The 13,938-nt window shown below is 43.1% G+C and overlaps 1 protein-coding gene across 3 annotated transcripts in view; it reads right to left on the reverse strand.

The window, feature by feature from the left end:
- The window catches only part of LOC149142720 (uncharacterized), a 517,619-nt gene that overhangs the window by 48,396 nt on the left and 455,285 nt on the right, over positions 1-13,938 (reverse strand). For 2 of the 3 annotated variants that reach the window (XR_016264192.1, XM_089447323.1), the window contains one exon: positions 3,339-3,411. Coding sequence is in view for 2 of the 3 variants with exons in the window: in XM_089447323.1 (XP_089303449.1) it covers positions 3,339-3,411 (73 nt within the window). In the remaining variant the exon portion in view is untranslated. Of the gene's footprint in view, positions 1-3,338; positions 3,425-13,938 lie in introns of all 3 variants that reach the window. The other variant, XM_089447324.1, reaches the window with a different exon arrangement.

The raw sequence follows: 13,938 nt of genomic DNA on the forward strand, positions 1-13,938 counted from the left end.
CACTACATCTCTTCTCGGAGATAAGCTACCATCGCTCGAGCTAGTCTTATTTCCATTTTCTTTGTAAGCATATTTCAGTATTTGATATTAATGAAATGAAATGTTATTTCTATTGCATCTTTGTATTTATGGTTATATCTGTAATTTGTTGCGTTCTTGTTTAAATTCAGATTAGGGATGGGTACATGTTCTTCAGTGTCTTCCAGTTGAGGGCCCGGTAGTCAATACACATGCGTAAGGTTCCATCCTTCTTCTTCACCAGCACTACTAAAGAAGCGAAGGGACTGGAACTTGGCCTGATATGGCCCAATGCCAACAAATCCTTGATGGACCTCTTAATCTCATCCTTATAGGCCTTGGGATTCCTATAAGGGGTAGTGATCACCGCCTGCACACCCGGCTCCAACTCAATAGTGTGCTCAAATCCCTTGTCTCGCGCCTTTGTGGAATATCCCCAAACACCACTGCGTATCTGTCCAACAAGGCCTGTATGTCTGGTGGTGGTGGCTAGACCTGTCCCCCAACCTCTGAAACCCTCAGCTCCACTGCCCATGCTATGTCCCCATGTCGCAGATCTGCCTCCATCCTATGTGCTGAGACTGTCTGGGGTGGATATGAATGCATGCCTCTGAGAACTATTGATTTTCCATTCGGCCCGGTGAACTCCATCTCCAGTTTCTTCCAATCAGTAGTGACTCGCCCAAGGGAGTACAACCACTGGACACCCATCACCACGTTGGTGTCTGGCACATCGACCACAAAGAAGTGGTCCGTCATCGAGTAGTTCCCCATAACTATTGTCAAAGCAGGCACATACCGAGTGCACTGCATGGTATGGTCACCTGGTACTAGGACTAAAAATTCCTCAAACTCAGTCATGTTGAGGCCCCTCCTCTGAACCAACTAGGAATCTATGAAGTTGTGGGTAGCCCCACTGTCAACTAAGACCGACACCCGTTGTCCCTGTATAGTGCCTCTGATCCTCAATGTCAAGAATTTGGGGACCCCACATAAAGAAGCAAGGACTCCCCTGGATGGGGCAAAGGATGCCCCTCCTTGTGGAGGTGGTGGTGGTGGTCCCCTCTCTGCCGACTCTCACCATCTCCCACACCACACTCCTGCTCCAACTCATCCTCCTGGTCACTGTCTGAAAAGACCTCAATATAATGTGCTTTGCCAACAGTGCACCGATGGCCTGGTGCCCAGGGCTCCCGGCAAGTGAAGCACAACTTCCTCCTCCTGAGGTCCTTCTGTGTCTCATCATCTAGCTACCCCTGTCCCTGGGTAGTTCTCTGAGGTGGGGGTCTAGTGTCATGCCCCTTTTATGGAAAAGGGGTCCGTGTAGGAAAAGGCGCCCTGGTCTTGGGGATGGCCCCCTATAGATCTCTAGTGCACATTACTCCCTCCTACAGCGTGGAGGGTCTGCATGACTTCATCAGTCCACATAGGGGCTCAAGCAAGCCGTCAATGAAAGTATATACCCTTCGAGCCTCTGGTAGGTTCGAGACCATGACTGAAACTTACAGAAACTTCGAAATATACAATTCTAGGTTGCCTGTCTATCACAGTTGGGTTAGCTCCCTGAAATGGGCCTCTGGATCCCTTTGGTCAAAGCGTTCCACCATTGTCCTGGTGAAATCCTCATAAGAAGTCACATTGGCATGCCCCAGGGTGGCCAAACCATGAAACCACCATTCATGGGCTTCCCCTTCCATGTGTAGCGTGGCCATCTTGATGGCTTCTAGCTCTGTCATTCGGTTGAGCTGGAAATAGGTGTCCATCTTCTCAACCCAAGCCCTAGCAGTGCACTTGGCAGTGCCATCGAATGTAGGGAAGTACATTCCCCCTATGGTCCTCTGCAACTCATAGCTCTGTGTGCCCTATCCTCCATAGCCTTTGCTCTTCTCATTATGCTTGAGCTTGCATAAATCTCTGAGAGAGAGTGCTTCCATGAAGTCCGCACCCAAAGATTGCCACTCTCTAAAGTGTTCTCCCATCTGTGTGGGGTCTTCACCCCCTGCTAGTTCAATTTGTGCCACAGGTATGAAAGAGGGCAGTGTGGCTCGAGTTGGCCCACTAGCTGATGGGGGTTGTGCTGCCAGTGAAGGGTGATCGAATTGCTAGGAGGCTCCAGAAGTTTCCCCAAATAAAAACCCTCTAGGGGTGGTTCTCTCTTTGTTCTATATTTTTATCTCCTCTAGCAATTTGATTTAGCTGAAATTTCTCCTAAGTCCCTAAGTCGAAACTGCTGGGTCCTTTTCCTTGGCAAAAATGTGCAAAATTATGTAGAGATAATCTGTTACAAATGTATTTGGGAAGGGACATGACATTAATATTTTAATTTTCCTAAGTTTAGACTTAGGAACCCCATTAAAAATATCAATTATTTTAATAAAATACAATTCGGGTGGAATTTCACCAAACAGTTTCTGGGTTCTTTAGAACTCATGTGCCTTAGCATCTCCACCAATTTTCATGGCTAGAGCACATCCGATGCTACCAAAAACTAACACTACATTCACTCCAATCTATGGCTCATCGCTCACAAGAAGGAAGAATACAAGCTAGGGCTTACAAAGGATCAGGATACAAATCCTAAACATAATGATTTGGAAGTTGTTTTGGAGAATCCTACATTGTCTTTACATGAACAAGATACTTTTGTAGTTACAAGATGTGCTTCTACTTCAGGTTTTGCAAAATTGACAATTTTTGAGAGTCAAAAAATGAGATTGTTGGCTATTACATGTATGATGATGAAGGACTTGGTGATCTTGACATGCAGTGTCATTTTATATTATCTATATGGGCCAGGCCATAAATTTTGATATGTAATGTCTTTTTTTATGTATGGGATAGGCCCTAATCTACTTGCTAAGTTGTCTTATAAAGTTATATATGAAGACAAATCCTGTTTTCCTCTTAGCTATGAATGGATTTTCATGGTGTTTGAAAGATGAAATACATAAAGATTGATGGCTACAATTTTTGTTTTTTAACTATTTTTTTCTAGTATGCATAAAAACACATACAAAACTTTTTTGTTACCATGTGTTTCTTCATTTCCTAAAATTTTTAAAATTGTCATTTTTGAAGCTTGCATGTATTTTAAATACTTTTTTTGTACATGCATTTCATACAATATAGGTTAAAGTGGAATATGTATCCCAAGAATGCAGCATAAATGATTTTCCACTCTAGGTAAAAGAAATAAAAATGATGAATCATTCAAAAGATGGGAAATAACCATAGGGAAAGTTTATGTGCCACTCATGGCAATAATTATTCCAACTATCCAAGAAAGAAGATTGAAACACCAAAGAAAAGGCATTACTAACCACTAGGAGAAAATGTACTGTGCCAACCAAGCCACTTTCCAGCAAGCAGAGCTGCTCCTTTGACTCCCACGTCCTACATAGACCAACTGTGTGAGTTTGAATAGACAAATTCTACAAAGGTTTTGTTGGACAAAATATTACCATCTTCAGTGGATGTTACGAATTCCAAACTAGAGAACCAAAAAGACATGAGAAATTTAAATATTGATGTCAATGTATGAAAAGGGTATATGTATTATCTGACTACATATAAGTCATATAGATCATACGAGAATAACCAACCACATCGTTTCATAAATTGAAACTAAATATGAGTAGAAAGGGACTGCCAAAATGTAAGAGGAAGGATGAATAAATTCAATATGAATGTTGTTAACTTTGGTCCAACACAATAGGGCACGCTAAGAACAAGAGAACTGGCTGTTATAGTGTGTTGTCCCTATGAGTGAAATCCTAATCACATTGGTTGGGATGGATACATCATGACTAGATTCTGAAGCAAAAGCAAAAACAAATTATCAGCGCAAGGAGCAGAAAACATAGGAGAAATAGAATGTGGTATCATTCACAGTAATATAAAGTTATAAACCATATCATTGAAGACTGTTAACCACCAGAAATGGGATAGAAGAAAATTGTTCTCCTCATTTGTCAGCCAGCCAGACAGCAGCCCTATGAAGGCCCACAGATAGCTTTCCATCAGAGCTCTCCAATTATACTCCAGTCAATGCTCTCTCCAATCTGCCATGCTTCTTGAAGGAAGGTGGGTCATCTATTGGAAGATGCACTAATCATTTTTGTAATCATGTGCTTTCATTTAATGTTTTGGGGCATACTAATATGGATCACAGGCAAGCTGGAAGATTGACCACTCTTGATTGTACCCTTGTTCCCATGCTTAACTTGGGCAGTTATTCTTTGCTTGTAGTCCAATGTGACCTCACCTAAGGTCCTTCAGGAGGGGCACTAATAGGACGCTCTAAAGTAGCATGCCCAAGGCAATCCATACTTACCACATTCCATATTTCCCTTATTATCCACATCCATTCCTTGCATTGATTGTCATTTGTCATTGAGACTGGCAACTTATATCCTTATCTCTGAGTTAGGGCCTGGAAATTTTCCCTAAGGGATTGATGCAGCTGAAAGAATGATAAAATCATATGAAACCACAATTAAAGAAAAGAAAAATTCAAAAAATGTTTGGGACATAGTAAGCACGTGGGCAAAATCCTAGCATGAACTCTACCCCCTCATTAGCCATCACCTAGTTCCTTAACATATATGGTCTATCATAAAGGTACTCTTGAATGTCCCAACCCTAATCAGCGAGAAAATGCTTCATCTTCAAGGGGTATTGGAAAAGCATAAAGCAAACTTGGTATCTTAAGTTATGCAAAAAGAAAGATAAATTATTAACTTAAAAAGGTGCACCAGAGGGGTGGAAAAATCAGGGCAAAGAAAGGGGTAACTCATGCCTCCACAATTGCTTCCTCTTTTGATTATAATACTCAAAGATGTTGGACAAACTCTAGTTGGTACCATGGCTATGACCATCTTCCTTGAAGTCTTTCACACTCCATCACCATCATTATCACATGCACATATGGAATGATGGGTCTACTTGTGAAATGTCTTGCCCCTTGGGGTCTGGGAGCACCTAATAGTGTTGAAGGTCTAATCATCCCCAATGAAAATGTGGTAACTTGCTTACAAATCTTGAGTTAGGAAGACATTGGAAGGCAATGTTTGTTTGACTATTTTTGTGCCCCTAACAGCCAATATGGTCCACCATGATACTTTAATGGCTTTTGTCCCTGATAATATTGATTTCACTTGATCTTGAGGGTATGATTCAAGTGGTTCATTACTCATGCAACAAATATCCATTGAAAAAAGACTTGAAACTTATCTAACACCACTCAAAGGGCGTTTTGCCCATTGTTGAGAGCAAATATGACCTTGTAGCCCCAACATTCCTCTCATGAGATGGACATTGGGCTTTGAGGAGCCTCCACATGGTTGTACCCCTCTCGCTACATCTCTAGATGCTGAAAGCCTGAAACGATGTACCATGTAGCCAAGGCAAGTGCCTAGTCCTTGCTGTGAAAATTCTATTGCAGTTATTGGTTATAAATCTTCTATCTTTGCAAATTATTTGTCATCTAGAAAGTTAATTCACAAGAATATTGAAAATAACACAACTGCAATTTCACAAATAAATAATCATAGGAACTGAAAAATAACACATAGATAAAATTTGACTCTAGTATTTTTGGACAAATTGTCCTTGGAAAAAACACGAAGGGAGAACTAATTCTGCAGATGAGGGTTTATTTATTATTCTTTAGCAAATCAAGGATTACATCAACTCAGTGTTGCATGATCCTCCCCCCCCAAGGATCCAAGCCCAAAATCGTGTCCCGTACAAATCCTTGGATGATCCTACAACGGAACCGCGAATCCAAAAATCGGATCCGCCATTTTTGAGGCGATTTCTGGAAATTTGAAACAGCACAAGCTTGATCTGCAGTTCCACGTTCCTGATTCGCAGATCTGGAAAATGATCCATTGCATATTCGTGGAGGTTCAGGCATGGATCCGCGCGGATCGCCAATGGATTTGGAGGGAGATGGGCAGTTCTGCGGGGTTTTAAATTTTTATTTTATTTTTTCTTTGACTTAAGTTGGGTTGGGGCTTCCCGATCACTCCCAAGATGCTCCCTTGATGCTCCTTAGATACTTCCTAGATGCTCCCTCATGGTAATGTTAATTCTTAAAGTAAAAGTGGCATTCTTTTTTATCTTTCATTTTCATCCTTTTACTTAAATTTTTAACATTACCATGAAATGACTTAAGATGTTTGAGAGTGTTTCCAGCTTGATCAGACTTCATATGGAGAAAATAGAATTTCATATCCTATTCAAAATTCAAGAGACTTAACAGTTTTCAGGATATCAGGATCAATGTGATTGTGGCATTTCATTAGATTATATCATGTATGAGGGTATGTGATTGGCATTTAATCAAGAGCACCAAGCCCCATATGTACCCTAGTGTTGGTGGTGTTAATTGTTGAACTCTTTTGTCATATCCTTAGAAAAAAATTACCTTTCAATCAAGTCAAAATCAGTGATCAAGCATGTTAAGCTTTTTCTACCATATTTTAAGGCTTGGATTAGGTAGTTTGATCAAAATTGGGCAAGCTTGACTAATATCCCTAGACAATTGAGGTAGAGGCAAAGGCTAGACAAGAGGAGAAGAATCTAGATTCTAGATGGTTGATGCTCGAATAATTAATCATTGATGTACAATGGATGCCATATCTATCTTGATTTATGTACAAATATGCATGTTTTCATATCTCCTGCAACTAATTTGGTATTTTGGATGTTTTTTTAAATATATATATAGTAGATGCTTCTGAGACGCCTTAGTTTCTAGATTATTGGAAAATGACGCTTTCGACACTTCACTTCCAAAAAATGTCCCCTCTTTGTGCAACATTGCATCAACTGTTTGGCATGTAACAAAAAACTTATGGAAAATTTATTTTCTCCACTTCCATTAACCAAATTGAACTATGAAATCAAAAATTTCCCTCTACAAACAAACTCTGCTTCTCCTAGGTAATTCACACTTCCTCCTGCAACTTGCACTAGCTATCTGGAAAATACAAACTTGTGAGAAAATACTGCCTCCAACAACTCTATAAACCAACTCGCACTGTTTCCAGGGAACTGTACTGACAACTGGCAACTGAAAAGAGCCTCTAGCTATTCGCACTGGATAAACTGTCTACTTGCATAACCTGTATCAACCTTTCTTCTACAAAATAATTCTGCGTCCTTTTTTCTCTTGGAAAACTAGAATCAATGTGAAGAATTTATCTAGAAATTCTCTCCTCAATCTTTCCTGTTGAACCCTACTGGTGTCTCCCACGCTGTCACTATGCTCTTGTTGTCACTACATCGAAAATAATCTCCAAAGGTCCCATCGATCTCCTCTTATAATCTCTCATTGACCAATTAATGGCCACGATCTAAATCTAATCGATGGCTAAGAACATATTGAATTTTAAAAATAACTTTTCTAGAAGTCTCATAGCAAAATCAATTTGTCTCAAAATTTATCCCGATTGACAAGAATTTGTTGCTCCTCCTATATACATGTCTCATGTCTTCTCACTTGACTACTATTACTTGTGCATTGTGAAAGAAGAATTTGAACTTGAGAGAGAGAGAGTTGGAGAGACTTAAAGAAGATTGTGAGAGAGAGAGACTTGGAGAGTAAGAGAAGAACTTGGTGAGCCAAGGTTGATTCAGTGCTTCAGTGTTTCAGTGTTGATTCAGTTGAAGGGAAGGTTGATTTAGTGTTTGCATCTGTTGCTGCTACCAATGATCTTCATGCTACAACTTGTTTAGATTTGGGTGAACTTACTCACTATCTTGATCTCTCATTGTACTCTATACCTCTGCTGAACAATCAATATCTAATAGGAGAAGAATTTGGTTGGGTTTTTCCTTGGTCATTGGACCTAAATTCTCTGTCTCATTTTATTCTTGGCTGTTTTCTGTTGTGTATTTGGTTTATGTCCTATCTACAATTGCTTATGTAATATTGCAATAGAAAGAAGTTTTTGGAATAAGTAATTGTTTCAGCATAGAGCATCAGAATTTCAACAAATTTCACTTGGAAACTTTTTCTGGGTATTGGAGATAATTAATCCTCTTGTGTTCTTTAGTCACATAGACACCATCTGAGACGAGAACACCTATCTGAGCTACAAAAACTAACAATCCCTCTTAGCAAGGAAGGTTCTATCCACTACTCCCAACTTATCACTGAAGAAGACAAATTTTCCTTACTCAAGGCCTTCGTAAACATATCTGCAATTTGTTGATCTGTGGAAACATACTGCAGCCAAATTGATCTTTATATGTTGCCATTTGCAGCATGCTTGATCTTGTAGATCCAACGGGAACCAACCACTACCATGTCTAACTGTAATGTCCCTTCCTAAATTATTTTGGAACATGATTAATTTCTACATTTTGGGGCCAATTTTGGAGGAGATGGGGCCCATTCGATTTTTATTAGAAGACTTAGGAGTTAGAAGTAAGTTATTTTGGTTTTGTTAGTAGCATGTGGGGGCCACCCACACAAGGAAATACACACTCCCTAAGCCAATGGTTCGAAATGCATGAGAGGGAAAATCGAAGGCTTAGTGAGGGACCCACGAAGGAGGGAAAAAGGAGGGAAAAAGGCTCCACGAAATCTATAAAAGGAAGGCAACACTCTTCATTTGATCATCTTTGGCATATCGAATTTCTTCTTAGTTGCTCGAGTTGCTTAGCCGGGTCACTTGTTGTTTAGCACGAGTTTTCCAAGCGGAGAACTCACCCTTTCTTCGGGGACTTCGAGTGCCACCCTAGAGAGGTTCATCCATAATCTTCCGGAGGTGATTTTCAGTGTGGTTTCCAGCATTTGTATTCAGTGTCTCTAGGTGGTGCGTATTTCTGGAGGACGCAGTGGGAGAAACCGAGTTGAGATCTTGTGCATTCTTCAAGGGAGCTATTGTCAGGAGAAATTCCAGGAAAGAAGCTCTAGTGATTTGCTGCCATTTGGGTGAGTTTTTGGGCTGGAGGAAAGAGCTTTCTTAAGTGGGGATTTCGCACTTCCTGGGGCCAACGCAGAAGGAAGAGATTGGGCACACGTGGGTAGTGGAGACTCAACCATTGGAGTTGTTCCTTGTTGGGAGAAATAAGGGAAGTGTTAGTGGAGGTGATTGCTACTTTTCTGGAGTGTTTGAGGAGGATTTTGCTAGTGTATTGACAGGTAGTGTGCTTTAGCAGTTTTGGAGGGCATAGGGATTTTTGGGGGTCGATTTTGGAAGGTCAAAATCAAGCCAAACCATTTCTAGGTTTTTGTGGGTTTTGCCTGAGGAGCCTATAAATAATTTTGCAGAATTTTCTGAGCACCGGAGGTGGGGTTTTCAGCCATATCTTTGCAGCAGACAGTGCAAAATTGTTGGGGACTGTGCAATGTAGCAGTTGGTCAGTTGATTGTAGCTCCGGATTGTCATTGCTTCACCTGGGCTTTGCTCTGCTTGCCTTTGAGGCAAGCCCAAGTGCATTCCTTCCATATTTTGTACTCTTGCACCAGTTTATAATAAAATGGCTTAGTTGCTTCCATATTTCTGATTGTTATGGGTGTGTTCTAATTGTTTTGAAATTTCTGTGGTGAAAAATTGTTATTTGCTTGCATATCACTGTTTTTCCTATTTTGGAACATTACAGTGGTATCAGAGCTCAGATCTTGGCTCAATCGTGGGGGACTTTCCTATGAGTGAGGAGGACAGGCAAAATATTACCTACAGGAGGCAAAGGTCCGGAGCAGGGAGAGGGAGCTAGAGATCACTCCAGACACGGAGGACCGTGGGAAGGTGATGATAGCAGAAGACATGGGGGAGCCCAAGAGCAGAGAGGAGGTTGCCTTTGACAGTCTCTTGAAGGCCCTGAGTGATTTGGCAAAGGGGCAGAAGGAGATGTTAGATGAGATCAAAATGCAGAATCGAGAGCGAAGCACTCACTGGGATTTTCTATTTGGAGAGACTTCGGGAGCCTCTCAACAGTTTGACCACCCTTCACCTACTGCGCAACCACCATCCTCTAGTGGGCCAACTAGAGCCACGCTACCTTCTTTCCTACCTTTGGCACTGGGTGAACCAGGAGGAGTTGATGATCAATCGCCTATGGGGGAGCATTTCAGGGAGTGGCAGTCCATGGGAGCAGACTTTAGAGAAGCACTATCTTTCAGAGATTTTTGCCAGCTCAAGCAGAATGAGAAGGGGAGGAGCTATGGAGGCCATGGCACGCAGAACTATGAGTTGCAGTGCACCATTGGGAAGATGTACTTCCCCACATACGATGGCACTACCAAGTGCACAACACGTGCTTGGGTGGAGAAGCTGGACACCTATTTCTGGCTCGACAGGATGACAGAGGTAGAGGCCATTAAAATGGCCACTTTGCATTTGGAGGGGGAGGCACACGACTAGTGGTTTCATGGCTTGTCCACTCTAGGGCATGCCAGCGTGACCTCTTATGAGGATTTCACACAGAGAGTAGTGGAGTGTTTTGATTGGAGGGATCTGAAGGCTCACTTCAGGGAGTTGACCCAACTCAGGTAGACAGGACATCCAGAGCAGTATATTTCGGAGTTCCTGAGGGTCTCAGTCATGGTACCGGATTTGTCAGATGCTAGGCGAGTATACACATTTGTAGAGGGGCCGACGGAGCCAGTGCGTGGACTAGTAAAGTCACGCAGACCCTCTACTCTATTGGAGGTCGTGACTTGTACAAGAGATTTGCAGGGGACCATCCCCAAGACCCGAGCACCCTTTCCACCATGCACACCCTACCCTCAGAAGGGGAGTGACACTAGAGCACCCCCAACACAGAGAGCAACCCAAGGGCAAGGGCAACTAGACGATGAGACTAGGAGAGACCTCAGGAGGAGGATGTTGTGTTTTACATGTCGGGATCCATGGGCACCGGGCCATCGGTGCACAATGGGCAAGGCCCATTATATCGAGGTCTTCTCGGACAACGATCAGGAGGATGAGGTGGAGTTGGAGTTTGGTGGGGGAGACAGCGAGGGTCCAGCAGAGAGGGGACCACCACCACCACATGGGGGAGCATCTTTTGCACCATCCGGGGGAGTCCTAGCCTCTTTGTGTGGGGTTCCCAAATTTTTGACCATGAGGATCAGAGGCACAATGCAGGGGCAACGTGTCTCAGTCTTAGTAGACAGTGGGGCCACCCACAATTTTATTGATGCTCAGATGGTCCAGAGGAGAGGCATCACCACTGCAGAGTTTGAGGGGTTTTCAGTTCTGGTACCAGGAGACAAAACTATGCAGTGCACTCGATATGTTCCCACTTTGACAGTGACCATGGGGAACTATTTGATGACAAACCATTTCTTCGTGGTGGACGTACCAGACACCAATGTGGTGATGGGTGTCCAGTGGTTGTATTCCCTTGGCTGAGTTACCACTGACTGGAGGAAACTAGAGATGGAGTTTATCGGGCTGGATGGTAAACTAGTGGTTCTTCGGGGCATGCATTCATATCCTCCACAGACAGTTTCGGCCCACAGGATGGAGGTCGATTTGAGGCATGGGGACATAGCATGGGCAGTAGAGCTGAGGATTTCAGAGGCTGGGGGACGGGCCAAGCCACCACATCTAGACATATAGGCTATACTGGACAGATATCTGGTAGTTTTTGGAGATATACCACCAGGGCAACCACCTGATAGGGGGTTTGAGCACACTATAGAGTTGGAGCCTGGTGTGTAGGCAGTCATTACTACACTCTATAGGCATCCCAAAGCCTATAAGGATGAGATTGAGAGAGCCATCAAGGATATATTGGCGTTGGGTCACATCAGACTGAGTTCTAGTCCATTCGCTTCTTCTGTCGTCCTGGTGAAGAAGAAGGATGGGACTCTACGCATGTGCATTGACTACAAGGCACTCAACAAGAAGACATTGAAGAACCAGTATCCCATTCCGTGTATTGATGAGTTGATGGATGAGCTTAGAGGAGCCAAATACTTCTCTAAGATAGATTTGCAATCTAGGTATCATCAAATTCGGGTGAGGGAGCAGGATATCCCGAAGACAACTTTTAGATGTCATTATGGGCATTTCGAGTTCTTGGTCATGCCCTTTGGGTTGACCAATGCACCTGCTACCTTTCAGTCATGCATGAACCATGTGTTCAAAGGTCAACTGAGGAGATTTGTGTTGGTATTCTTTGATGATATCTTGATCTACAGCAGGACGTGGGAGGAGCACTTGCAACATCTAGAGGCAGTGTTACGTATCTTGGAGGAGCAGCAGTTCTATGCCAAGATGTCCAAGTGCGAGTTTGGGTTGACGAAGATGCTCTACTTGGGACACATCATAGGCGTAGATGGGGTCAAGGTGCACGAGGAGAAGATCAGGGCCATTCAGGATTGGCCAGTGCCTAGGGATGTGACAGCCCTGAGAGGGTTCTTGGGCATTTTTACTTATTGCTGGAAGTTCATTAAGGGCTTCTCATAGTTGACAGCACCCATCAATGATCTGACTAAGAAAGGGACTTTTGCATGGGCAGATGGAACTCAGACAAAATTCGATCGCCTCTAGGAGGTGATGAGTTGTTGCCCAGTATTAGCACTCCTGGACTTCACGTAGCCCTTCACATTGAGTGCAATGCATCGGGTGAGGGGATCGGGGCAGTCTTGTCCCAAGATGGGCACCCCATTGCTTTCGAGAGTCGGAAGCTCCTACCTCATGAGAGGTCATATTCCATATACAACAAGGAGATGTTGGCCATAATACATGCATTGGCCAAGTTTCGACAATACTTGGTGGGTAACCGATTTTGGGTTAAGACAGACCACAACAGTCTTCACCACTTCATGGGGCAACAGGGCCTCAACGATAGACAACAGAGATGGGTCAGCAAGGTGCAGGCCTATGATTTTGATATCGAGTATGTGCGGGGGAAGCACAATGTGGTAGTTGATGCACTATCTAGGAGACCTGCAGGACTTTCACTCATGAGCATCTGCCATGACTGGAAGGCACAACTATTAGTGGAGTACTCCAAGGATTGCCAGGCATGTGACATCTTGGAGGGCAGTTATACAAATGAGAGCTACAGGGTGATGGATGAGGTTATATACTACAAGGGGGGCATATTTTTGGTTTCAGGGTCACAGTTGAGGGAGCGTATCCTTCATGCAACTCATGATTCCCCTTTGTCTAGGCACCAGGGATTCAAGAAGACCTACATGGCAGTGAGAGAGTTGTTCACCTGGAAGGGCCTCAAGGGGATGTATTGAGATATGTGTAGGAGTGTGAGGCTTGTTAGAGGAACAAGGGGGAGTTGACCGTTCTGGCCGGATTGTTGTAGCCTCTCCCCATTCTTGAGGAAAAATGGGAGAGTATCTCTATGGACTTCATCACGGGGCTTCCCTCGGTGCAGGGGAAGGATTGCATTTTTGTGGTGGTTGACCGACTGACCAAGTTCATATTGAAATTTCTAAGTCTGACACGTCAGAAATCCCTACTGCATTATCTGGTTTATTTTCTCTCTCTTGTTCTTTTCATTAACAAGTTATTTATAAATATAAATACCGAAAATAAACACAAATGCAGCCTTGACACATATACAGATCAACAACTAAATAACTGAGACAAACACACAAGGGACACCGTTATTTTTGGACAATCGTCCCCGGAAAAACCCAATGCGGGAAAATCGGTGCAACAGATATGAGGGTTTTATTATTATGCAATTTCTGAATACAACTAGGGTGCCAGAAATGGCTCACCCAACAGAGAATGCCCTCGGCAGAAGTACCTCTCCTCGGAGACAGATATTCCGGTTGATCAGTCATCGGATGATCGATCCCACAGCAACTACGACAGCTCCTTAGCTGGATAGCGAAATATGCTTCAAGCTTCTCCACTACCCTATGTCACTCTACTAGGGACTGTGTCACCCTCTCAGCTCACCAGCACTTAGTTTGCCCCATGAAAA

Source organism: Pinus tabuliformis, chromosome X (assembly GCF_031772625.1).
Source record: "Pinus tabuliformis cultivar Carrire ecotype Pingquan chromosome X, CPIR1, whole genome shotgun sequence".
In the NCBI taxonomy this organism is placed as follows: Eukaryota; Viridiplantae; Streptophyta; class Pinopsida; order Pinales; family Pinaceae; genus Pinus; species Pinus tabuliformis.